Here is a 27,980-nt window from a genome sequence, read left to right as displayed (position 1 = left end):
ATAAATGGCAATGTTTTATATTTAGGGTGAGGCTAACCCAATTTCAGGTATTAGAAGAGCTGGTGTGCAGAACTGTGTTCTTTTGACACCTAAAACGAACAATTTTGGGTGATACGAGGGAGTGTGTAAGATGCGATTTTGAAATGCAGCGTGGTCCCCTGACAACTTTCCTTCTGCTAAGTGTATGGTAGTTTGTGTTAAAATGGGGCTGGTGAAGGAAAAGTTTCCCCCCCATATCTGGTGAGAGTCTAAGGACCATATTACATTGAAAGGATTAAGCCCTTTGATTTACATCTGAATTGATATTATTTGACCAAGATTTATGGAGCGCGACAAATTCCTGAAGGCCTCAAGATGCTGTAGTTACGCTAGAGGCGGGTGGGCGCACACTGCCTCACATCCCAGCACTCAGTTTGCCCCGATGCATCATAGTAATTGCAGTGCATGATAACACTTAATTCGGTGTCAAGCTTTAGTTTTTCACCCTTGTTAGTGCAGCCAGTGCTGTGTATCTTTAGACACGTGTTTCAGGATAGTTGTCCTTCTTCAGTAGAGAGCAACACATTCTTTTTGGGGGTGCTGGAAATGCTGCCCAAAGTCTTCTCAGGTTTCTGTACCACTCGCTGGGATGTGAGGCAGTGTGCACCCACCCTCCTCCTGGCTGCACCAAAAAGGGTGAAAAACTAAAGCCTGACACCGAATTAAGTGTTATCTTGCAATGCATTTACCAGATGATTGGGGCAAACTGAGTGCTGGAGTGTGAGGCAGTGTGCGCCCACCCTCCCCCTGTTTGAAAAGGCTCCCTTGAGCTAACGAGCTGACGAGCTCTGGTTGATGCATCTGCGCCCTGTGAGAGGTTCAGAGACCTGAGAAGACTTTGGGCAGAATCTCCAGCACCCCCAAAAAGAATGTGTTGCTCTCTACTGAAGAAGGACAACTATTCTGAAACACGTGTCTAGAGATACACAGCACTAGCTGCAATAACAAGGGTGAAAAACTGAAGCCTGACACCGAATTAAGTGTTATCATGCACTGCATTTATTATGATGCATCGGGGAAAACTGAGTGCTGGGATGTGAGGCAGTGTATTAAAAACACGGCACGTCTGGGCACACATGCCCCTTACATAGCTTCTCTTTTGAACAACTACAGCGCTAACTTCACAATGTCTAGCCTCTTTCAAACAGGAATTGGGCAGCGTCTACCTTCCTTCTGCATTTTGTAGGATTAAAGGAGTTTTTGAAAAAAATATTGATTTGAATGATGCTGATGTGGCAGGTGACTATTTAAATGAGCTTGGGGTGTGCCTGAAAAAGTTAAATATTATTGGCTCGAGTCACAAATTCCTCGCTGGGCCTTGACATCTTGGAAACAGTCAGAGATTTACTCCTAGCAAGGTCTGGAATTAATCCCCTTTTTGGGCTTGTAGGGAACTAGACACCTCCAAAATCCGATCCCGGAATACGCTAAATATTTTCCCAGTGAAGAAGTAAAAAGAAGTTAGCAAGTGCATTTTCACATCAGACTTTTCCCCCTCAAGTAAAAATTAATGGATGGATGGAATTTTCAGAACTTTTCCAAAATTACTCCAGGAAAGCTGCACCTAGGAAAGGTTTGCCAGTGTGCTGTGCAAAACTTTAGAGAATACAAAAAAAGTAATAAATCTGCACCTATGGGAGGTAGTGTATCCATGGGTTCTGATTAACAGTTTTGTGAACTAGCCTCTCTCTGCTGACATTGACCAAGGAGAGAAAAAGAAAGGAGATTAAGTAATAGCCATAATAAGTCTCACCAACCGCTTGGGCATTTGGTCTCCAGTCTACCGAATACACTCAAGATCTTGTTATGGTGATGTGAAAAACCTGGAAATTGTAACCCTCATTGTGAGCGGTCCAGAAAATGGGCTGGTATTTCCCCATCTTTGGAGGTACCAATACTGGGACTACGGGTAACTCCGGTGGCAGGATAAATCCAGCCTATTACAAGTCTGACCCTGAGAGCCAACTAAGAGATGGGGAATTGGGTATCAGCAAGCACAGTGTGCATTTCACTATTCAAACCCTCCCCTTCAATAAACCCACCCTATCAGTTTGGCCCATCTGTCAAATGTATTAGTTTGGGCTTCACTGGAGAGTCTTTGGAATACTGGAAGTGTTACAACCATCCCATCTTCTAACCCCTGTATGGAAGTCCCTTCACTCGTCGGTCATGAAAGACGGTGGGAACCGCGTTTGGCTGCTTGTCATAACCCCCATCACATGGCAAAATGGTCATAATGCCACTGGGGAAGTTGTATAGCTGACAGGGTAGATTGCTGAGAGGAACACTCGCTGCTGACCCATGTGGTGATCTGAGGGTCACAAGTGTGAATCCCGGCAAAGGCAGAATCGGCGTCCATCTTTTCAAGGTAGTATATTGAGAACCATAAATTGGGTAAAAGTAACATCTGTTATTCAAGTAACTTTGAAGTCCAGTATGAAGTGTTCCATAAAAACAAGCAGTTATTGATATTACATTATATCATATTATATTATAATATATTATATTATACTATATTATATTATACTATATTATTTTATATTATACTATACTATACAATAATATACTATACTATACAATATTATACTATACTATACAATATTATATTATATTATATATCATATTATATTTCACCCAAAAGTCCCAATTGACGAATATTTGGTATTATTTTAAGAAAAAAAGACTCATCATTTTTTGCCATGTAGTGGACTTTTGGCTAACTTCCCTACAGACATAGGCAAAGAGTGTCACAGCCAATAATATTTGCTTGATCAATAAATAGTGGTAGACAATAGATAGTAAAAGACTGAGTTTGAGCAAACATTGTCCTCATAGGTTTAAGGTGCTCAGTTCTTACTATTTGTCTCGACTCCACTACACTTAAATATTGTGTCCTAAATGTCATTCACAAAAATATTGTCCCATAATGATTCATAATAATAGAAAATCTACACTCAATAGGAGAATAACTTTTAAAAAGATGTTTAGGACAAAATGTTTGTCACATAATGTTTTTGTGTATGATATTTTGATATACAACCACTGGCAGTATTGTCTTCCAGTCCCACTAGCAAAGGAATAACTAGCACTCAGTGCTTCTTCTTGACTCACAGGTTGGCCACACTGTCCGTTCTAACTATGGAACATATAAAGCTTGTGATGTAAAAGACTCCCCAATAGAGCAGATTTGCATAGACCATGCTGGTCACCACTCAAATATTTGATTTTTTTAAATAGCTGGCTGGGTCCTGTTTGATTAGAGCCATATTTTTTGTTCATGTATATGAATTTACATCCTAGATAAGGTATGCCCCCACCACTAAAAGGCTTCAGATTCCTTTTCTAGGCAGAAAGAACAGAGAGATAAAGAAAATAATTTTTTCTTTTTATATAACCATCATCCACTTTATAGTGGCATGCTTCATCAATGGGTCTACCCCAGCCCCTAAAAGCCAGGGCGGGCTCAACCGTATCTCAAGGAGCACTTGAACATAACCTGCTAGGGGACTTTAAAGATAAAAATACCTCACTCTGATGAAAAGTATCCCTTTATTCGCAATCACGGTGGGTACAGGTTAAAAAACTATTAGAGGGGATCATTAGGATATTATGGTCCTAAGACCCTTACTTAGCCGTTGACATGTTTCAGTCTCTATTTATGGCCTACAAGGGTCCGGGCTTTCATCAGGACATGTATGGGATGTTGGCTCTGATGCCAACGCACATTCACTTTCAGTAAACACATGCAAACACAGTCAATCGCATGCGAAGCGCATCTAAATTTGAATTACTCCTTGGTTGGGTAGGGCCGTGGTACCCATTTTTGGGTTACCACTCTGCCTCTCAAGAGGGCGGGGAAGCGTGCCCCTGTAGTCGCACAGTCGTCAAGGGTAGCATGCCTCTAAGCCACATCAGATTTGTGATTGTTATGGATGCAGGCTCATAAAATGATTAGCCAATCAAATCCTGAGATTTTGCAAGGGTGTTGTGAAGGACGTCCAATCTGGTGTTGTGTTAAACAATATCTGCGGGCGCTGAGCTCGGAACGTGAAATATGCACTTTAAGTCCCGCGACCACCTGTCCTGTTGCCAGGAAGCCTTTCAGAGTAACCTCATCCATCCAGCTGCTGAGAAACACAGTCTACACAATGGCTGATGGATGCATGGTTTCCATTCTTTTCTGTCAAATAATAATAGAAACGCTGTCACTATTCCCAGTTGCCACCTCGAATGGGCACATCCGATGGCTTGGTAGTAGGGGAGTCAGGTTCCAGGCCAGGTACCCAGATCACGGTTGCCTCTCAGCCAGGAGGCTGGACTGGGATCGCAAAATGTCTCTGGCAATTGATTTGGACTGGCCGCGGTCAGAGGGGGGTGCGTGTGGAAAACACTGCAACACTGCAGCTGCTTTTGTTACAAGGGGCCGATATTGCCGATATTGCAGCTATGCTGCAAAACTGGCCCCCGGTAACAAAAAAACGGCCCCCAGGGGTCCAAAACCAGTCCCCACCCTGACTGCCAACCGGGGAAAAAACGGTCCCCGCTTTCAAGTACAGCCCTGCCTTCAGAGCAAGAAAGAACTGGCTTTCCTTGACATGAGAATTTTATGCAGCCTTTAAGAAGAAGAAATGGAGGAGGTAACAGGGCTTTATAGTTGCACAGAGGAATAAAAGAAAAGACACAAAAAAAGAAGGAACGTGGAAAGAAAGAAAGTTAGGGAAAGAGAAACCGAAACAATGAAAAACACAGAAAGATAAAGCAGATTTAGAAAGAAAGATGAAAACAAGTGAAGCAAAATGAATAGAAGAGACAGTATAAACCAAGATGACAATAAAGAGAATGAAAACAAAAATGAAATAAATCAGTATAAACCAATAAAAAAAAAACTGAAAAAAGACACATACAAGAAGGAAAGAATAGATAATAAAGCAGGGAATAACATGGCAGAAAAAGAACACGAGAACTAGAGAGAACAGAGGAAGAAGGGTAAGACAGACACAACTAAAAAGAGGGGTCGGGGTATAGTGGGTAAGGAGAGTGATATTACAAAAATAGATAAAAATAAGAAGCAAACTGGTTTGAATATGTTAGAAAAATGGCACAAGCATAATAAATTAAATGCAACAATGGTTCAGAAAAAAATAGAAAGAAAGAAGAAAACATAAAGCAAAACTGTAACATATGGGCATAGTATAAACAGGAGAAATGTGTTTAAATAAACTGAAATAGGCAGAAACAGATCAAGGACCATTATACCAAAGAGTGGGGAGGAACAATTTGGCTGCAGGCCAAAGATAAGTTTTGTTCTCTCTGTATAGTATTTCTTCCCCACTAGAGCACCTGCTAAACGGTCCATTTAATCAGAATGTGTCAAAAGTGTACCTCCTTCCAACTGTGTGCCTGCAAGCCCTCTGCTAGCCAGCCTGCGAAATCCATGTGGAGTAGACAGTAATCACCTCCCTGCCCCTTGTATCTCTTCATTACTCAATCTCTGGATCACAGTGTGAGCATCCCTTTTTTGACTGGGGTGCAGAGAGCTTCCTGAACCCTGCCAGAAGAAGCTGGAACATCTTATGCCAAGGTCTTCACATTCAAACTGGGCGAGTCAGTGGGGTGACAACACACTCGTCAAAGTGTTTGCCCTCCCCTGCTCTGATTTTACCTCCTGCATCACCACCTCTTGGGTGGTCCCTCTCCACCCAACCTGACCCACCTCAAGCCCTGTCTTAGCCACACGTCCCTTCGCATTCTCCCCAGAACTCCTCCCTTGTTGCCAGGGCCGGCGTTAGCGCCGGTGGCACCTGGTGCGACAATACATTTTGGTGCCCCTTCAGCCAAGGACCGCCTCATTGGATTCTCTCACTACCACCAGGCAAAAGTGCCCCTCATCTCTCCAATCATACATTATTGCTAAACACAGCTCCCCCCCCTGAGGTCAGCGCCCAGTGTGGCTGCACCGGTCGCACTGCCCCAAAGGCGGCTCTGCTTGTTGCTACTGTTTCTCGGTCTGTTTGATGGAGGTCAGTAGCATGGCCATCATAATGGTCTCCACCCGAATCAAGTCATCATCACGTAAAGAGGGGCCTGCCAGAAGAAGAACTCTTGTTAGTTTCCTTGTTTCAACCAATTTGGAAGACACTGTGCACCGTAGAGAGGAAGATGCATATATCCTCTCAGACACTAGTGTGCACCAGCTCGGACCAGCAGTGCAGACGGTTGTATGTCAGTACAATGCATGCTTTTACCCGCATGCCATTACAACGTGGGGATTACAACGCAAGTCGTTACAACGACTTGCGTTGGGGGGGGCGCTGGATAGTGGAATAGTTTAATTTTCTATTCCAACTCCAGTCCCCGTGGATAGCAGGGAAGGTGTTGGATAGAAAATTAAACTATTCCCTATCCAACAGCGCCCTCCAGCGAAAGTCGTTGTAACGACTTTTGTTGTAATCCCCGCGTTGTAATGGTAGTGCGGGGTAATAGTTGCGTCGTAAAGGATGTTCCCCGTGCAGACAGCTGACACCCTCTGATCGGGTACTCAGTGCAAAGACTATGATCCCGTTCCTGGTGGGGGAGGGAGCTATGTCACCAGCCTCGTACTACTGCTGCTGCTCCTAATCTGTTCTCCTTCACCCGGAATCACCCCATGCAAGGCAGTTGCTTGGATAGCACTCTCTGGTGCCGGTTTCGACGATTAGTTACTTCATTTTGACTCTCCCTATGTGCTGTTGTAATGTTCTGCGCTGCCTTGGGTTCAAGTGAGGCAGTTACGAAGATCAAACGCACACAGCATCAGGCCTCTCCTGCCACCATCTTGAAAGCAGGGCCGGACTGGGAACGCAAACTGGCCCAGGCAATTGAGTCGAACCTACCGCGGGTGGGGGTTGGGGGGTTGGCGGGGGGCATGTGAAAAACACTGCAGCTGCTTTTGTTACAGGGGGCCGGTAAAAATGCCCCCCAGGTGACAAAAAATGGCCCCCACCCTGGCGGCCCACCGGGGAAACACCCGGTGCCCGCTAAGGCCAGTCCGGCCCTGCTTGAAAGCCCAATGAACACAAAGGAGATAATGAGGCAACGTCACTGCGTTTTGGGGTCAGTGCTGGAGGGGCGGGGTCAATCCTCAGAGGGCTCAGCTAGAACTCATACTGTGTCCTAAAACTTTTGTGTATCCCAGAAACTGAAGGTGCTGCACAGCAAACAGCACTGATGACTGTCCTGGTGTGTTGATGACCTTATCTCTGCTCAAAATATATCTATGCATTGTTTATCAGCCTCTTTCCTTCATTATATCCCCATTCTCTGTCTGAAATGGAGGACACAAATTCAGATTATGAAAAGGCAGCCTGACCAGGTGTTAGATATACTATTTACTACTTGCAAAATGCCGGTCACAATTTGCAACAAGTATTTTTTGCAACCAGTAAAGAATTTTAAGAGTCAGCCTTTTGTAATCATAGGTTGGTTTTTTAAATTCCAAATTGTAGTTGGTTCACAAAAATCTGAATTGTTTGTAGTGGATTGCAGTTCGATCTATCTCATGAATATTAGTGAGGTAGCTCAAAAATTGTGACTCACTGTGATTGGAGGCCTTCACAGGGATGGTGGCTGGCTGCGGCCAGCAGACCATCATATATGTGATTACTTTTCAACGAAACACGTTTTTTAAAAGAAGCCCATTGTCCTTATTGGAAACTGGTCTATATTAAAAATATATATATATTTTTTTTTTATGTTGTTTATAAACAATTGCAGTGATCCCTTGGTCAACTGCCTGCTAGAGGTGTCAGTAAAATGTCAATGTTTTTGCTACTGGATTTTGATTGAAAAACATTGATACATATAATACCTATTTAGTATTTGGAAGGAACGCACGCATACAACTCTCCCCTTCTAGATACCGGATCTTTATCCATTCGTAATACCATTTTAAGTGCGTTTAAAGGGTCGCAGACGCTAAAGTGGAGCATTTGCGACTGTTAAAATGCTTAGTACCGTATTTTCCGGCGTATAGGACGACCCGGCGTATAAGACGACCCCCTACTTTTCATGATGAAATGTAGGTTTCGTCCTATACTTGCCGTATAAGACGACCCCCACTTCCAACACTTCCAAACATTATGTTCCGGTACTGTATTGCCGGCTGGAACCTTCTGCAGTCCCCTTTCCATGTCCATGAACTGAGTAGATGACGTGTTCTAGTGACGCTCCTCTACTTCCGATGAACGTGAGGATTATGGCGCCAGATCAGCGCATATACCGCTGTGTCTCTAGGCTGAAGACGCAGTAAGAAAATACCGAAATGCCCCGTGGACCCTCTCCCATCGGCACTACAGCACTACGGGACTGTACCGGTAAGTAACTGTGCACTAAATCATGTGCAATTTTAGATTAATGTACCGGTAAACGTGGGAGTGTGAACGCGCGAGTAGAGCCCAGGTCATATTGGAGGGTTCCAAGTCGGTGGAGCGTTGCTTCCACTCATAAAAATTTGGTGTCCGGCGTATAAGACGACCCCCGACTTTTGAAAACATTTTAAGGGGTTAAAAAGTCGTCTTATACGCCGGAAAATACGGTACATCTGGTCCTGAATTACGAGGACAGTGAAGATGGTGGCTCTTGAGAGAAATGTGTGGAAGGACAGCTGTTTATGGTCAAGAGAATGCATGCTGCCTGCAAGTTTGCGAGCATTTATATACAATAGGATGTGGGTAGGGTGTATGAAGTATTTATTTTATTTATTTATTTATGACATTTTTATTGCGCATACAAATACCCGAAGGTGTCTCGGCGCATGTGGGGGCCAGAGGGACCGAACAGCAAGCTCACTGGTTGAACAACCATGTCTTTAGGAGCCTACGGAAGCTCATCACATTGGGGGCATTTTTGATAGTAAGTGGCAGAAGGTTCCAAAGCTTGGGCGTAGCAACCAGAAAACGTCTGTCTCCCCAAGTTGCTGTTCTTGTGCGAGGTACCGGTAGGTTTCAGGTGTTGGCAGATCTCAGCTGCCTTTTAGGGGTGTACAACTGAAATGCTTCAGTCAGAAACTTGGGTCCGACGCCATGCACTGCCTTATAGGCGATGCAGAGGGCCTTGAATTTAATTCGGCCCTCTACTCTTAGCCAATGAAGCTGACGAATGGCGGGAGTAGTAGGCTGGCGGCGGGGGATGTCTAAAAGAATTCTAGCAGCCGCGTTCTGTATGGACTGCAGCTTAGACAAAATGAGTTTCTGAGAGTTAAGAAAGAGGGCATTTCCGTAGTCAATTTTGGAAAACACTAGAGTAGTAACTAGGGTCTTCCCAGCTGAGATAGGGAGGTAAGGCAGCAATTTCTTGATTTTCTTTAAGATAAAGAAGGCAGATGACACAACCTTGTTGACATGAAGGTTAAATGACAGCTTGCTGTCAAAAATAACTCCCAGGTTTCTTGCATTTTCAACTGGGACAGGTGGAGAGCCCAGCTGGTAGTACAGGTGTTTCCTTTACAGATTACAGAGCAAAGTGGAGAAGCAGAAGCATAACAAGGGAAGATGCTCATGGCCGATTTTGCTCATGTGCAAATTGCCTTTTTACAAGTGTAAAACCTCTTTTTCAATTCGCAAAAGCTGTTTTTTTTACTCCTAAAAGATTGACTCACTCAAAGATTTCCTGTGAGTTATTTACTTAGGAGTGTGAGTGAGGGGTTGAAGGATGGAAATGCTCTGGATGTTTATGGATGGCGATGACAAAAATGTGAGTGTTCTCAAGGATTTTTCTTTTTACGTATTCCGCCTCTTCGAAAGAATCAGAAATTTAGTTCTCTCTACAACAAATGTAAATTTTCTTGCCTGTGGGAATGGAACACCTCCCAAATTAGTTGGTGTTTAGGGAAAGGCATTTTGCATTGGGTAACAATATTGTCTGTGCTGAAAAAAAATACAAAAAAATGGTTTACAAGGGCATTTGCACTTCCTCAGTCACCTTCGCATATGTATATATAAATATTTATATTTACGCATTCTAAAAAAGAATTCTCCAACAGATTTTAGAACTATTTGGAGTGTCTAGGTGCTCTTTTGGGAACCTTTGTGAATTCCTAAAATCGGAAATGCCTACCCATGTGAAGTAGTAAATCTGTGAGTGCAGATTTCTCAATTATTTTAAGAACCCAATCGACACTGAGATCCTGTGTGTTGTATGTGTTGCCATGCACAAAAGGATTTTGTGCAAACACTCTGCAATCCCCAGTATGCAGGAAGTAGCAGGCCTTTTTAGGGGTGCTTGAAAGGAACCAGAGGTATGATAACCTCTGATTAAGGCACTGGTACTGAAAATACAGTGGTTGAAGAGGATACGGGTAAGAGGTCTACTCTATAAAATTGCACCTCTGTTATCAATGGATGTGGTGTAGCCAAAAGGGGCACATATGTAAATATGTTGGCGTGTCAATGTGGGTTCCAAAAGATATACTCTCTTTTTAAGTTCCTGTCACTATCTGTTCCAGTCTGGATCTAGCTATTGCAGCATCTACTTGATCCGCAGAACTACAAACTCCTTTTATGCGTAGTAATATCAGGACGTCGCACCTCTGAGCATGGCGGTACCCACTCCAGTACAGTTTCTAACTAGGTTGGGCAGTGTCTTCTGCCCCCACTGGGCTAAAATCTCTTTCTAGTGTATCTGGCTGTTCCACAGGTCTGGGTGCTCGCTACCCAAAGCTTTATATACTATTGTATGGTTCCTTGGTGCTGTGGTCTTTATTTATTTATTTCTTGATATTTATTTATTTATTTAAGCACAAGAATGTATGTGGGCTACGTAAAGCAAAAATATTGGTCTGGTCATAGCAGCTTTATCTAGGTCTAATGGGGCTCTAAGATCCATCCACCAGTAACAGGGCTCCAGAAAATACAGCTTGAATCACCCTACTATTTAAAGATGGGTGTCCCTGGTCATAGCGGTTTTCACGAGGTCCCATGAGGTTATCATCGCTACAGCTGTAGCGGTATCGCGGTTCCACAATGGTATAATCTTAATTTAGGCATGAAAATATTTTATTTTATTTATTTATTTGTTAGATTTATATTGCGCATGGCTGCCCCAGCGACGGGGCGTCCCAGCGCAGACCAACAACTCCCAGACAAGAAACCGAGGCAAATAGCATTACCAAATACCAAATTGTCCCCAGGACTTTAGGTTGTAGGCAGACTATATCTGTCTGTTCCCTGAGGAGATCTTTAGCCAATCCTGCCAGGTTGTTATTTTTAGGTATGGGTATTAGATTTTAATTAAATATATATAATATACATACTTACAACGGATTTCAGTCAGCTCTCATCATCCAGTTTTAGATCAGTCTGTTGTTCACATTTTGTGTTCCGCCCAGCACAGCATACAGCAGGGGTCACGGGGTCAACTCACCTCAGCCTTTGGCCTAGCTCGCTTTGAGTGACGCGATCTGTTCTTGCTCGTGCGCACTCATACACATAAAGTTGTCCACTTGAGCAGTTTTACGACACATAAATATTGGCAAAGCTAAATGTTGGCAGCCAATTCCAGACCTATTGGCTTTGCCAATGATTGTTATTAATAGGTGCGAAGGTGGTCAAACATAGGAAGGGCAGATACATTGGTTGCATAGCGCTGATCTTTAGAAATGCTTACGCGCCACTATAGAAAGGTTCATCTATAGTCGTCAATTGATTCTTAGATGTACTTGGCAACGTGATGAAAATGAACAGGAAGAGGCGAGAGAAGCAAAGGAGTGAAGCCAGGTGCAAGGGAAGTGGCATCTGTAAGGGGTGCTCGTCTGCTGACGCAAGCGGTTTTGAGTGGGAGGAATCTGGCCATGTCCAGTGGGCGCGATGACAGTGGACTGCGGTCAGTGGAGTGGAGAGAGCGAACGCCCACTTGTTTGAGGAGGGTGATGGACTCTGCGGGGAGCAGGGTGCCAGCACTGCTGACTCCTCTGAGAAGGAGGGAGGTGGGTGCACTGCTGGCTTGAAGGAATGCTCACACCTGAGCGTAGGACGACCACAGACCTCTGTAGGAGGACTGTACATTGCTTTGAGTAGGAGTGGTATGTTGACAGTGCAGTTAGCAGGATGGAGGGACCATGTTGTGAGGAGGAACTGTAGTACACTGCTGTGGGGAGGAGGAGGGTGCAGGGCTGTGAGTAAGAGCAGGAGCAATGGTTGTACTCAAAAGCAGAACGAATCTATAAAGCTTTGAGTAGAAGGAATGTGTGCACACTGCGGTGAGTGAGATGAATGCACACTGTTGTTGGGGGGAGTCGGGTCTGTTAACTGCTCTGAGTAGGCTGAATGTACACCCATTTGAGTGGAAAGTGTGTGTGTGCACAGTCCTTTGAGTAGGACTAGTTAACACGTGTGAACATTGTAAATGTTTGTACATGACTGTGAGTAAGATGCATACACCCTGATGGGCGGATAATGAATGTGGCATGCTGCAGTCAGGAGGGTGAATGTAGGTGGCATTCAGAGGGAGAAATGTGTGCACACTGAATGTGTGCACACTCTGGTGAGTGAGATGAAAGTACATGGCTTTCAGAGGGAGAAGTGTGTGCACACTGAATGTGTGCACACTCTGGTGAGTGAGATAAAAGTACATGGCTTTTAGAGGGAGAAGTGTGTGCACACTGGTGAGTGAGATGAATGTACACGGCTTTCAGAGGGAGACGTGTGTGCACACTGGTGAGTGAGATCAATGTACACGGCTTTCAGAGGGAGACGTGTGTGCACACTGGTGAGTGAGATGAATGTACACGGCTTTCAGAGGGAGAAGTGTGTGCACACTGGTGAGTGCGATGAATGGACACGGCTTTCAGAGGGAGAAGTGTGTGCACACTGGTGAGTGAGATGAATGTACACAGCTTTCAGAGGGAGACGTGTGTGCACACTGGTGAGTGAGATGAATGTACACGGCTTTCAGAGGGAGACGTGTGTGCACACTGGTGAGTGAGATGAATGTACACGGCTTTCAGAGGGAGAAGTGTGTGCACACTGGTGAGTGCGATGAATGGACACGGCTTTCAGAGGGAGAAGTGTGTGCACACTGGTGAGTGAGATGAATGTACATGGCAGACGTGTGTGCACACTGGTGAGTGAGATGAATGTACATGGCTTTCAAAGGGAGAATTGTGTGTACACTGGTGAGTGAGATGAATGTACACAGCTTTCAGAGGGAGAAGTGTGTGCACACTAGTGAGTGAGATGAATGTACACGGCTTTCAGAGGGAGACGTGTGTGCACACTGGTGAGTGAGATGAATGTACATGGCTTTCAGAGGGAGACGTGTGTGCACACTGGTGAGTGAGATGAATGTACACGGCTTTCAGAGGGAGACGTGTGTGCACACTGGTGAGTGAGATGAATGTACATGGCTTTCAGAGGGAGAAGTGTGTGCACACTGGTGAGTGAGATGAATGTACATGGCTTTTAGAGGGAGAGGCGTGTGCACACTGGTGAGTGAGATGAATGTACACGGCTTTCAGAGGGAGACGTGTGTGCACACTGGTGAGTGAGATGAATGTACACAGCTTTCAGAGGGAGACGTGTGTGCACACTGGTGAGTGAGATGAATGTACACAGCTTTCAGAGGGAGACGTGTGTGCACACTGGTGAGTGAGATGAATGTACATGGCTTTCAGAGGGAGACGTGTGTGCCCACTGGTGAGTGAGATGAATGTACACAGCTTTCAGAGGGAGACGTGTGTGCACACTGGTGAGTGAGATGAATGTACACGGCTTTCAGAGGGAGACGTGTGTGCACACTGGTGAGTGAGATGAATGTACACAGCTTTCAGAGGGAGACGTGTGTGCACACTGGTGAGTGAGATGAATGTACACGGCTTTCAGAGGGAGACGTGTGTGCACACTGGTGAGTGAGATGAATGTACATGGCTTTCAGAGGGAGACGTGTGTGCACACTGGTGAGTGAGATGAATGTACACGGCTTTCAGAGGGAGACGTGTGTGCACACTGGTGAGTGAGATGAATGTACACGGCTTTCAGAGGGAGACGTGTGTGCACACTGGTGAGTGAGATGAATGTACATGGCTTTCAGAGGGAGAAGTGTGTGCACACTGGTGAGTGAGATGAATGTACACAGCTTTCAGAGGGAGAAGTGTGTGCACACTGGTGAGTGAGATGAATGTACACAGCTTTCAGAGGGAGACGTGTGTGCACACTGGTGAGTGAGATGAATGTACACAGCTTTCAGAGGGAGACGTGTGTGCACACTGGTGAGTGAGATGAATGTACATGGCTTTCAGAGGGAGACGTGTGTGCACACTGGTGAGTGAGATGAATGTACACGGCTTTCAGAGGGAGACGTGTGTGCACACACTTGTGAGTGAGATGAATGTACATGGCTTTCAGAGGGAGACGTGTGTGCACACTGGTGAGTGAGATGAATGTACATGGCTTTCAGAGGGAGACGTGTGTGCACACTGGTGAGTGAGATGAATGTACACAGCTTTCAGAGGGAGACGTGTGTGCACACTGGTGAGTGAGATGAATGTACATGGCTTTCAGAGGGAGACGTGTGTGCACACTGGTGAGTGAGATGAATGTACAGGGCTTTAAGATGGAGAACTGTGTGCACACTGGTGAGTGAGATGAATGTGCACGGCTTTCAGAGGGAGACGTGTGTGCACACTGGTGAGTGAGATGAATGTACGTTGCTTTCAGAGGGAGACGTGTGTGCACACTGGTGAGTGAGATGAATGTACACAGCTTTCAGAGGGAGACGTGTGTGCACACTGGTGAGTGAGATGAATGTACACAGCTTTCAGAGGGAGACGTGTGTGCACACTGGTGAGTGAGATGAATGTACATGGCTTTCAGAGGGAGACGTGTGTGCACACTGGTGAGTGAGATGAATGTACACGGCTTTCAGAGGGAGACGTGTGTGCACACTGGTGAGTGAGATGAATGTACATGGCTTTCAGAGGGAGAAGTGTGTGCACACTGGTGAGTGAGATGAATGTACACAGCTTTCAGAGGGAGACGTGTGTGCACACTGGTGAGTGAGATGAATGTACATGGCTTTCAGAGGGAGACGTGTGTGCACACTGGTGAGTGAGATGAATGTACACAGCTTTCAGAGGGAGACGTGTGTGCACACTGGTGAGTGAGATGAATGTACATGGCTTTCAGAGGGAGACGTGTGTGCACACTGGTGAGTGAGATGAATGTACACGGCTTTCAGAGGGAGACGTGTGTGCACACTGGTGAGTGAGATGAATGTACATGGCTTTCAGAGGGAGAAGTGTGTGCACACTGGTGAGTGAGATGAATGTACATGGCTTTTAGAGGGAGAGGCGTGTGCACACTGGTGAGTGAGATGAATGTACACGGCTTTCAGAGGGAGACGTGTGTGCACACTGGTGAGTGAGATGAATGTACACAGCTTTCAGAGGGAGACGTGTGTGCACACTGGTGAGTGAGATGAATGTACACAGCTTTCAGAGGGAGACGTGTGTGCACACTGGTGAGTGAGATGAATGTACATGGCTTTCAGAGGGAGAAGTGTGTGCACACTGGTGAGTGAGATGAATGTACACAGCTTTCAGAGGGAGACGTGTGTGCACACTGGTGAGTGAGATGAATGTACATGGCTTTCAGAGGGAGACGTGTGTGCACACTGGTGAGTGAGATGAATGTACATGGCTTTCAGAGGGAGAAGTGTGTGCACACTGGTGAGTGAGATGAATGTACACAGCTTTCAGAGGGAGACGTGTGTGCACACTGGTGAGTGAGATGAATGTACACAGCTTTCAGAGGGAGACGTGTGTGCACACTGGTGAGTGAGATGAATGTACACAGCTTTCAGAGGGAGACGTGTGTGCACACTGGTGAGTGAGATGAATGTACACGGCTTTCAGAGGGAGACGTGTGTGCACACTGGTGAGTGAGATGAATGTACACAGCTTTCAGAGGGAGACGTGTGTGCACACTGGTGAGTGAGATGAATGTACATGGCTTTCAGAGGGAGACGTGTGTGCACACTGGTGAGTGAGATGAATGGACACGGCTTTCAGAGGGAGACGTGTGTGCACACTGGTGAGTGAGATGAATGGACACGGCTTTCAGAGGGAGACGTGTGTGCACACTGGTGAGTGAGATGAATGTACATGGCAGACGTGTGTGCACACTGGTGAGTGAGATGAATGTACGTTGCTTTCAGAGGGAGACGTGTGTGCACACCGTGGTGGACATGATGAATCTGCCCTGCCAATGGTGAAATGGGAGGAGGCTGCTACTGCTAGGAGGAATGTTTGCACATGATTGCGGCTCGGCTCAAGGTAGACAGGTTGGAGTGAGTGGAATGACTGATACAGATGCAGCATCAAAGCACACGGCTATGAGCAGGGTCCGCCCGTCGATGGACACGGACACCGTCCCAGTGAGCATGCACGGCGGTGTTTCTTGGCGAGTGAAGTCTGGATGTGAGCTTACGCAGAGTACGTACATCAGCTGCCTTCTTCTCCGCCACCTCCAGCTTCTCCTGGGCATCCTTCAGGGCCTCCGAATACTTGTCCAGCTCATCCTCCGTCCCCTTCAGCTTCTTCTGCATGGACGCCAACTCATCCTCCAGCTGCAAACACAAGGGACAGAGAAGAGGGTGAAGATGGGGCAGCAAATGACATGGAAAGATGAGCAGCAACAAAATACAAAAGGCAGGAAGAGATTCCACCAGGAACACAGAGGATGAAATAAGGAAACCTCTCAATCAAAGTGCCCAGAAGGGAATGAGGAGATTGTATGAGCAAAGTAACAGATGATAGGGGTGACTTCTAACCACTAAAGTAGCCCTAGGAAAGATAGGGGTGACTTCTAACCACTAAAGTAGCCCTAGGAAAGATAGGGGTGACTTCTAACCACTAAAGTAGCCCTAGGAAAGATAAGGGTGACTTCTAACCACTAAAGTAGCCCTAGGAAAGATAGGGGTGACTTCTAACCACTAAAGTAGTCATAGGAAAGATAGGGGTGACTTCTAACCACTAAAGTAGCCCTATGAAAGATAGGGGTGACTTCTAACCACTAAAGTAGCCCTAGGAAAGATAAGGGTGACTTCTAACCACTAAAGTAGCCCTAGGAAAGATAAGGGTGACTTCTAACCACTAAAGTAGCCCTAGGAAAGATAGGGGTGACTTCTAACCACTAAAGTAGTCATAGGAAAGATAGGGGTGACTTCTAACCACTAAAGTAGCCCTATGAAAGATAGGGGTGACTTCTAACCACTAAAGTAGCCCTAGGAAAGATAAGGGTGACTTCTAACCACTAAAGTAGCCCTAGGAAAGATAAGGGTGACTTCTAACCACTAAAGTAGTCATAGGAAAGATAGGGGTGACTTCTAACCACTAAAGTAGCCCTATGAAAGATAGGGGTGACTTCTAACCACTAAAGTAGCCCTAGGAAAGATAAGGGTGACTTCTAACCACTAAAGTAGTCATAGGAAAGATAGGGGTGACTTCTAACCACTAAAGTAGCCCTAGGAAAGATAGGGGTGACTTCTAACCACTAAAGTAGCCCTAGGAAAGATAAGGGTGACGTCTAACCACTAAAGTAGCCCTAGGAAAGATAAGGGTGACTTCTAACCACTAAAGTAGCCCTAGGAAAGATAAGGGTGACTTCTAACCACTAAAGTAGTCATAGGAAAGATAGGGGTGACTTCTAACCACTAAAGTAGCCCTAGGAAAGATAGGGGTGACTTCTAACCACTAAAGTAGCCCTAGGAAAGATAGGGGTGACTTCTAACCACTAAAGTAACCCTAGGAAAGATAAGGGTGACTTCTAACCACTAAAGTAGCCCTAGGAAAGATAGGGGTGACTTCTAACCACTAAAGTAGTCATAGGAAAGATAGGGGTGACTTCTAACCACTAAAGTAGCCCTATGAAAGATAGGGGTGACTTCTAACCACTAAAGTAGCCCTAGGAAAGATAAGGGTGACTTCTAACCACTAAAGTAGCCCTAGGAAAGATAAGGGTGACTTCTAACCACTAAAGTAGTCATAGGAAAGATAGGGGTGACTTCTAACCACTAAAGTAGCCCTATGAAAGATAGGGGTGACTTCTAACCACTAAAGTAGCCCTAGGAAAGATAAGGGTGACTTCTAACCACTAAAGTAGTCATAGGAAAGATAGGGGTGACTTCTAACCACTAAAGTAGCCCTAGGAAAGATAGGGGTGACTTCTAACCACTAAAGTAGCCCTAGGAAAGATAAGGGTGACTTCTAACCACTAAAGTAGCCCTAGGAAAGATAGGGGTGACTTCTAACCACTAAAGTAGCCCTAGGAAAGATAAGGGTGACTTCTAACCACTAAAGTAGTCATAGGAAAGATAGGGGTGACTTCTAACCACTAAAGTAGCCCTATGAAAGATAGGGGTGACTTCTAACCACTAAAGTAGCCCTAGGAAAGATAAGGGTGACTTCTAACCACTAAAGTAGCCCTAGGAAAGATAGGGGTGACTTCTAACCACTAAAGTAGTCATAGGAAAGATAGGGGTGACTTCTAACCACTAAAGTAGCCCTATGAAAGATAGGGGTGACTTCTAACCACTAAAGTAGCCCTAGGAAAGATAAGGGTGACTTCTAACCACTAAAGTAGCCCTAGGAAAGATAGGGGTGACTTCTTACCACTAAAGTAGCCCTAGGAAAGATAAGGGTGACTTCTAACCACTAAAGTAGCCCTGGGAAAGATAGGGGTGACTTCTAACCACTAAAGTAGTCATAGGAAAGATAGGGGTGACTTCTAACCACTAAAGTAGTCATAGGAAAGATAGGGGTGACTTCTAACCACTAAAGTAATCCTGTGAAAGATAGAGGTGACTTCTAACCACTAAAGTACTCCCAGGAAAGAGGATGGCACCTTAAAAAATCAGTAGGAAGGATTACAGCGTACACACAAATGCTCAAAGGAAAGTAAGACTTTTCTCCAGCAAATACAGAGTGTACAGAAAAACTTCTTACCAGAAAAAAAACTGCAAATAGAAAGAATACATCTCAACTAGAGGAAAAATACAGTTGAAACTGGGTATATGCTATAAGCAAAAGGGCAGACGAAAGACAGGCAGTGAGTCAGTGGAAGGGCGACATACCACTGCAGAACAATCCGAGGGTAAAAAGACATCTCCCCAGCAGTTTGCCAGATGAATTAAAGGCTTACAACAACAAAATAGAGACAGTAGAAGAGCCACACCAAACAAAATGCAAAGATATGGAGAGGTCCTCTCACCTGAAAAACACTAGTATCAGAGGGCGTATCCAAAGAGCAAAATACCAATGAAAGGAAGAAACACCAATATCAAAATTCAAAAAGAAAAGGGACACGTTCCACCAACGATATACCAGAGGATGGAAGGACATACCACCTGAAAAGTACTTTGTGCAAATGTCACCAACATAATACAGTAGGAAATGAGAACATCCCAGCAGCAAAATACCAGGTAAACAAATCACATGGTACTAGCAAACTAGTATAGGTGGAGTCTAAATGACATCTTATCAAGAAAACGTGGGGCAGTGAGAACATCCAACCAGTAAAATACATGAGGAAAAAGATAACAACAAGAGTTAACCATCAAAAAACAGAGAAACAACAGAGTGGTTTGTTGTGGAATGACTCAGCAAAATACCAGAGTGCTGGAGGACATCTCCCCAGTAAATTCCACAGGTAAGGAAGACCCTTCACCATGAAAAGACAAAAGAGAACAGAGAACTCCTAACAAGCAATACCCAACGAGGAAACAAAGACAAAGTACCCTATTAATAAAATCACCCTACTAACAATATACCAATGGGAAGGGAGGCCAGTCCGCTAGTAAAAGACAGAGTAAAAAGGAGACCATCTCACTAATAAAACCCCAAAGAGAAAGAGACATAGCACTACCAAGGTATATGGAATGAATAGGACATCTGACAAAACAGAAAGTGGTAAGAAGATAATTATTACAACAAAATATACATAGCAACAGGATGTGCGTCAGGATATCAACAACAAAAATATTGTCCACAGAAAAAATAGGAGGTATTTATTCCACCTGTAAAATATCGGAAAATTTAGAACAAGCTACCACCAAATATCTAAAAGGAAATCAAAATATGAATCAATCATGAAATGTGTAAAGCACCTTCTGCTGCAGGTCTATCAGAAACAAAACAGAGCAATTGAAGGAGAAAACCTCACTGACCAAATACCTAAGCAAATGAAGTTATACTATCAGCAAATTATCAGAAGGCCAAATACTTTCAAATAGCAAAATACCAGGACAAAGAAACACACCCCTTCTACAAAATACCAGAAGAAAGGGAGAAACCCACCAGTTTAATAGAACAAGCATTTGCAATGGAATAGGTCTCGCATTAGGAAAGTTTGAGCTATTAGTAATGTAAATGACAATTTTTTTTATTTATGTGTTGGTTTTGAAAATAGCGAAATTAATAGCTTTGTCATTTACAATGCCAATAGTTATAACTTTCGCAAATGTGACACCTATAGCATTTGTAATGCAATATGTGTTGTATTTACGTAACTTAGATGTATTGATATTACAAATAACAATGGCTTTTAATTTTTTTTATATAGATATAGGGAGGGCGATAGAGTGAGGGAGAGCGATAGAGAGTGAGGGAGGGCGATAGTGAGTGAGTGAGGGCTATAGTGAGGGAGGGCTATAGTGAGTGAGGAAGGGCGATAGTGAGGGAGGGCGATTGAGTGCGGGAGGGAGGGCGATTGATTGAGTGAGGGTGTTGTGGGGGGTGTGTGTGTTGTGGGGGGTGTGTGTGTTGTGGGTGGGGGGGGTGTTGTGGGTGGGGGTGTGTGTGTTGTGGGTGGGGGTGTGTGTGTTGTGGGGGGGTGTGTTGTGGGTGGGGGGTGTGTGTGGAGTGTTGTGTATGTGTTTGGTTGTGTGTGCGACACGGCTCAGCAAGATCTAACCAGTGCTTGTTGTATTTATGTTGAACCTTGGGTATGAATGTACAATAAGGATGTTTACAGGTTATAACCAAGTCTAATTACACTTTTACCCCCCCCCCAAAAAAGAAAGGAGTTAGCTTGATCTTATTGTTTTGATTTTGTATTTTGATGTACAACATATTTCTCTATCAATCAATACTGTTGCTACCAGGTGTTATCTGCTGCGGGCGCCTGTAGCCTGCCGTTGGTGGCCCAAATGACTGGAGGTCTGTCTGACTTGGTAGTTGTGGGACCCACAGGGAAGTCAGACTGCAGTACACTGCTGCGAGTTGGGAACTCTTGGCCATCACACAGTGGCTGGCTTATTAGAGAAGGACTAAGAGACGTCCGTGTGTGGCACCGACTGAACGTATAACCTTGTGCCTTTTGATCATGACATATTCCTGTACTTCTTGTGAGGATGCCAAGCCTGAGCATCGCTAATGCTACAATCTCCATGCAGCCCTCTCATTCAGGCTCTTCCGTCTTGGCTTCATCATTGTCTGTGGGCATCACGCAAGGTAGTATTCTAATACCTACTCTCTTCTTATTGTTTCTTCTAGCACAATTTTTCCTGCCTCACTCAACGGTCGCTGTTGTTTACCATAACGCTTATTACTCTTATAACTCGTATTCTCTCTTTTAAATGTTTAAGTTCCGAGAGGCACCTTTAAGCAGAATCAGTTAAGGACAAATATCACACAAAAATGAGCTATTCATGTCAGATTCTGTTTTACCGTCCCTCTATTTGCCTTAAAAGAAAGCTTTACGTTGGGTTTGCAGTTCTGCTGCCCACGTGTCAAAATAAAGATTTTATTGGGTGGAAAGAGAATTAACAAATTAGAGTTGGTGTTGGAAGTTCTCGCCGGTGCCAGGAAAATGAACCAAGAGAACTGTCATTCGCTCGGCCCTGTAGGGGAACGAGACCCTTTGATTTACAGCGACTGTGGTCGGTAACGGCAGTGAGATGCCGGATAACTTTTAACTGCTGTCAAGTGCAGATAAATCTATCAGGAACAAGCCATGGTCTTGAGCGTCCAAAAAAAGCCTTGAAGTAAGAATGTACCTATTTATCTGGAGGAATAAATATTTCAGCTCCGTTCGTGTGAAGCGTTCTGTGTGAGCGTGTGTGAAGCCAGACCAAGGCGCTATTTTGAGACTCTATGCAGTTCTTCTGTGCTTTAAAAATAGAATTACTGGCGCTGGTTCGTGCGTTTGCTTCTGTATTGTATTATCATCGCATTTCTATAACGGCTAGTACCCCTTACGAGGCATTGAAGCACGCTGCTCCGGAACCCAGGTTAGTTGTCAATCCAGTGGCTGTTGGTTATTGGGATTAGTCGTGTGCTGTCGAGGACACCACTCCACCATGCATTAGAAACGGATACTGGGAACCGTCGCCGTCTTTCTGTAAACAAGGTTTACAATCCCGGGCGGAAGTCAGGCAGGCCGGGGGCGGGTCGTGAAGACACACCGGAAGCCCGGGCGGGCTCCCGTGAGGTGAGAGAGCCTCGCACGCACAGAAGGAAGAGACCGCCGCCGCCTGCAACGAGCCCTCGCCTGGAGACGAGTACCGGTGAGTGGGGGCCTTTACTGAGCTGCGAGGGCGGGGGGCATGTGTGTGTGCGTGGGGCGGCGGGAGGCTCTGTATGTGTGTGAGCGTGCGTGCGTGTGTGTATGTGTCTTGGAGTCTGTGTGTATGCGTGCGTGTGTGTATGCGTGTGTGATGACTGCGGGGGGGAGGGAGAGAGTGTGTGCGAGCGAGTGTCTGTGTGTGTGTATGCGCATGCATGTGTGTATGTGTGGGGATGTGCACGGCCGGGAATTCCTGTGAATGTGGACGGAGCCGACGTGCGCGTGCACGAGGTCAAATCCACAAGTTAAAGCGCGTGGCACCCTCTTGTCCTCCTAATCCCCCCGAAGTCAATCACTATAGTTGTCGAGCTGGACTGGAGCATCCTACGGATGCTTACTCCAGCTCGACCTAAAAAGAAAAGGAAGCCTCCCAATAGCAAGATACACTGGGCAAAAAAGAGCAACACTGCAGTAAATTAAAGAGAGGTAAAGGAAAACATCAAACCAGCAAAAAAACGAAGAAAAATGAACATCCAAGCAGCAAAAATCTGAAGGTAAAAAGCATACGGTGGCAGAAAACCATCAGAGGAAGAAAGATGTCACTTTGAAAATTCCTGATCATTTAGGATCATCCCTGCAACAAAATCCCATGACAAAAAAGGGCCTCTTAGTAGAAAGTAGAGTTAAGATGGTCTGTGCTCCATGATCTGCTCCCTGATAGCACCTCTTTGGGGTGTGGGAGGTTCCAATGGCTCGCACTCCATGACCTTCTCTCCGATGGAACCCCGTGGGGTCCTAGGGTGTATAGTTCAAGGACTGGTCTCGGATAAGGCCTTTCTAAGGTTCCTATCTGGGACTGTGAGAGGTCTAAAGATCTGTACTCCATTATCTGTTCTCTGATAGGACACAGCTGGTGATCTCAGAGCAACCACACCTGATGGCCAGCTCTCGGGTGACACCATTGCAATGTTCCGTACTCCACCCTGTCTGTCGGCTCCTCCATCTCCGATCTCTGAGGTGCCACCTGACAGTGTGAGGTGTGAATCGATATAATCTATATAACCCTTCCAAGCAACCTTGGCTGATTCTTGGTGGAGCTGCCATATGCAGCTATGGAGGAGTCTGGCCCTGGTTTCACCCCCTCGGCCATCACCTACCCAGTCGGTCATCTGACATAGCTGTCCTCGTTTCCCCGTTGTGTTTCCTTCCCTCCTCCTCCCTCATTGATTCTTTGATTTAATTGATGTAACTATGTAACCTGTAACTCACTGATCCTCATGTAAAGCGCTTTGATACGTCCGGGTCTAGCCAGCGCTATATAAAACTTTTCAAATAAATAGATAAATCCATTCGGTCTCTCAAGCTTGGTTTGTATGTTCTTGGAGATAGCTCTGCTGTAAAGTGTTGCTTTTTTCACATTGAGGGCTACCTGCGGTGTCTGATATCGAGTTTTGCCTTCGGATGGATTGCTCACCTGCCTAAAGCTTGGTAGGTTTGTTCCATCATAAGTCTGAAAAATAGTACTACCGTCTTAGTTTTATTCTGTGAGCAATATAGCTCTGTTATCCCAGACCAGGATTTTATGTTGTGATGAAGATCTCATCTGTCCAAGGTGCAAGGTTTATGATGTTTTGATTTGAGGGGTAGCTCAGCTTTGAAAACCCAGAATGTTCTATTCCAGCAATAGCTCTGCTACCGAAGGCCTTCATTTTATGTTCTGAGGTGCCTCCCAGCTGATGATCTGACGGAGAGCTTAAATAACCCAATATCCGGTGTGTAGATTTTGAGGCTCTGCTTCCACTCCTTGGGCTAAGACTGGAGTAAATGTGGGCGAGTTAGTGCTGCAGGTTTGTGCACATGTGGCACAGCCCAATATACATCTACGCTGTTTATCATCTGTGTTGGATACTCCGAAAGATAGCTTGGCTGTCTTTCATTGCTTTGTACTTTCTGAGGGATGACTCTGTCGGCTAAGGGCCCAATTCACAGAATGAACTTAAGACTCAATCCTAAACTTACTACTATTTTGGTATTCACAGAATGCACTTACTACTTTTGGCATTCACAGAATGAACTTACTACTTTTGGTATTCACAGAAGTTAGGATTTTGTCTTAAGTCTGTCTTAAATCTGTCTTAAGAAACTTAAGACAAACTTAAGTCAAAATCCTAACTTAAGTCTGTCTTAAATTTGTCTTAAGTCTGTCTTAAGTTTGTCTTAAGACAAATTTAAGACAAAATCCTAACTTCTGTGAATACCAAAAGTAGTAAGTGCATTCTGTGAATGCCAAAAGTAGTAAGCGCATTCTGTGAATACCAAAATGGTAGTAAGTTTAGGATTGAGTCTTAAATTCATTCTGTGAATCGGGCCCTAAGACTTGAGCTGCATGCTGTGGGTAAAAGGATGGCTTTGCTGTTCGAGGCCCCCTGCCCACGGCCTAGGCTCTACGTTGTGAAAGGTGAATGGCGTCTCATGCCCTCTGGGACGCACACTCCATCAAGGTCAGGGCGGCCTTCCAGGCCTCGCCGCAGGGTGCCGCCAAGGCACGCGCGCAGCTCTAATAAGAGGATTTGCTCTGATCCATCAGGTTTCCCAATAAGGCCACGAAATGCTGTATAAATCCCACATTAGGGTAATTAGGCTCAGCTGTCTGTGCAAGAGGGACCCGAGGGCGAGGGCACGTACCCTTAACCCTTCCTTCTCTCCTCCTCTGCTCTCCTCGTTGCCCACACTGCCCGCCTTCCGTTTGGCATCGCGTCTTGCTCTCTCGTGCCTTTGTATCGCTTGCCCCTCATGCCATGCACCCTTTGAGGCTTTCCTCGTCCCTTCTCACCTCGAGCCATGTCCCCCCTGTGTTTTCTTCATCTCTTGCACACTCTGTCGTTCCTCTCTCTGTCCTTTCCAAAAGTCACTCGTTGCACGTTTGGGCCCCGTCTCTCTCCATTCATTCCTCACCTCGCCTTTCCTCTCCCCTGCTGTTCTTTGACATTCTCCGTCATTCCTGGCCTAGTCTCCTGCCCTTTCTCCCCACCTCTCTCCGTCCCTTCATCACTTCACATCTTGCCCGCTCAGTCGCTGCCACTCGCCCTCCCGTCCTTACCTGACATATTTTCCCTTCTGTTCCTTTCCGCCTGGCCTCACCTCTTCCCCTCTCGGTCCCGACTTCAGTGCTCTGTTTATCCCTCCCCCCACCCCTCCTTCACCTCAGCTCTTGCCCCTTCCATCCCTTCTGCTCTCGCCTCTTCCTCGCCTCAGTCCCTGCCCCCTCTCCTTGCTTCTTAGCATCACAGCCTCACCTCTCAGCACGCGCCCTGGGCCACCACCTGGGACTTTCCTCTCCTCCTGAGGCTTGCCACATCAGTTACCTTAGTTCAACCCTATCCTTTCTTACCCTCTTCTCCTGTCGTGCCCTTTGTCTCCCAGGCGTCACTGTTGTGTTCTAGCACCCCCGTTCTTGCCTCCCATTGGGTACCCTCTTCTCACCCCCCTAATCTCGTTACTCAATTAATGCCCACGTGACTTGTCCTTCAGATTTTCCACCCTCGTGTCCATCCCTGTCTGCCTGCCTCTGCTACTCATTTCTTGTTCTTTGTTTCTGGTATCCCATAACCCCTCACTAATCCCACCATCTCATATACGACCTTCACCCTATGCTAACCTCTCATATATTCCCACATGCAGTATCGTTTTGGCTACTTGGCATGCCTGTCCTACACTTGTGTAGCAACCAGATACAAGCTAGCCTGACTGATGAGGGGTGTACCCCTGAAACCGGTCCCAGGATGCTTGTTTCTGGGCCAGAGAATTCCTGGCCAGGCAGTTCAGGCTGGACTATTTCCATGGGGAACAGGGTCAAGACTAATTTGCATATGGCCAGGTCTAAACTGGAATGGTGTGGCGTGCAAAAAAAGATGTATTTAACCCAGATCTGTGACTGGGGGGTGAATGTTTGATTAATTCAACATTCCATCCATCATCTGTTCTTTTTGCATTTGTCCGACACCTGTGTGTCCTTATGTGTGTTCTCCCTTGCCCCTCACACCTAGATTCCATGGTCTCTCCTTAAACCCGGCCTCCCTTGTCCCTTTGTGTTCCTGTTCTCGGTTGGCCTCTCTTGGTCCCCTCAAACACAGCCTGTCCTTGCCTCCTCCCCTTCCCACCTGCTTGGACTTCTCCTCAACGCCCTTCTGCTCCGCCTCGGCCTGCTCAGCCCGGTCCAGCGCGTTCTCCTTGTCCAGCTTCAACATCTGCATCTTCTTCTTGATGGCCTCCATGGTTGGGTCTTGGGTTGGCGCTCGGTGGTAGGGTCGTAGGCCTGGAGGGTTGCTGGGTGAGCTGGGTGCTTGGCTCACGAGTCACTGCAAGGTGCTTGCAGGTTGGATTGCTCACTGGTGGGGACAATGACCAGGCCCTGCGTGAGTTGTCGCTGCTCTCTTCGGCAGGATCCACGTGGAGGCGTCAGCCCTTCCCTCCTCCTGGGCTGGAGAGAACAGTAGATAGCACTCGCGCAGCCTTCAGCCCTTGGCAGCCGGTCACTTATACCCCCTCATCAGCTGACCAGGTGCACCTGCCCATTGTGGGCCGGTCCATGCCACCCCCCTCTCTCTGGGCCCCCACCCATCCATTGTTCACCCTCTGGCAATGGAGGACGCCAACTGCCACTTTCAGTGACAGTGCCATATTTGGGCTCTCGGGGGACAACTGGCAGCTGGTTATAAAAAGCAATGTCCCCGGATTGCTGAGGTGCTGCTGGCTGTGGGGCCTTGGCGCGCGGCCATTTTATTCTTGTTGAGCTTTTGTTTCAGTGAGGGCTCATCTTCCAGCCCCCGCTCTCCTCACGCCCTTTAAATAAACCATTTACAGGAGGCGCGAGGTACGAAGCAACGGGATCTCGCAGTGAAGAGCGATTTAAGAGCAGGATGATGAGAGCTCCCTCTGAATCTGCGTCACGTCAGCCATTTTACCTCAGAGAGGGAGCAATAAAGTTCATACCTAACAGTATAAAGTAGTTATATAAATGGCTCACAACTGGTCAGTTCACCGCTGTAGGTTTCATGCAAAGGTGAATAAGGTATGGGTAGTGCGACCAGATTTTGAAAAACAAAAAAACAGGACTTTGCACAAACATAGAAGTAGGACTAACATTTTGTCAAGACCAAGGGACCAAGAAATGACTTAATTGACTGCGCTCACCAACATAGAAAATGCAGCCAGTGGGGCACTATGAGGAATTAACTGCAATTATTTGCACTTACTTTCTGCTATGGGCTGTTAACTGATTCTGCACCGGAATACATGGGGACTTGCCCCCATTGTGTTCATTCGCCCTCTACAAAACCTGTGACACATGCTAAATTGACTGCAATTAACCGGGATAGATGGTAAAAACCGGGACAGTCCCTGAAAATC

The 27,980-nt window shown here is 45.9% G+C and overlaps 1 protein-coding gene across 6 annotated transcripts in view; it reads right to left on the bottom strand.

Annotated features, from left to right (window-relative positions):
* TPM3 (tropomyosin 3) overlaps window positions 1-27,084 on the bottom strand; it is a 116,090-nt gene extending 89,006 nt beyond the window's left edge. For 4 of the 6 annotated variants that reach the window (XM_086947521.1, XM_086947523.1, XM_086947522.1 and 1 more), the window contains exons 1-2: window positions 26,732-26,985; window positions 16,510-16,635 (exon numbers count right to left, since the gene is read on the bottom strand). In XM_086947521.1, coding sequence (XP_086803647.1) covers window positions 16,510-16,635; window positions 26,732-26,845 — 240 coding nt within the window. In that variant the 5' untranslated portion in view covers window positions 26,846-26,985. Of the gene's footprint in view, window positions 1-16,509; window positions 16,636-26,731 lie in introns of all 6 variants that reach the window. The other 2 variants (XM_086947524.1, XM_086947526.1) reach the window with 2 other exon arrangements.
* Between the last annotated feature and the right edge of the window lie 896 nt (window positions 27,085-27,980).

The sequence above is a fragment of the Lissotriton vulgaris genome, chromosome 12 (genome assembly GCF_964263255.1).
Source record: "Lissotriton vulgaris chromosome 12, aLisVul1.2, whole genome shotgun sequence".
In the NCBI taxonomy this organism is placed as follows: Eukaryota; Metazoa; Chordata; class Amphibia; order Caudata; family Salamandridae; genus Lissotriton; species Lissotriton vulgaris.
The sequence above is the reverse complement of the archived record's forward strand: the minus strand, read 5'-3'. Positions and strand labels throughout refer to the sequence as shown.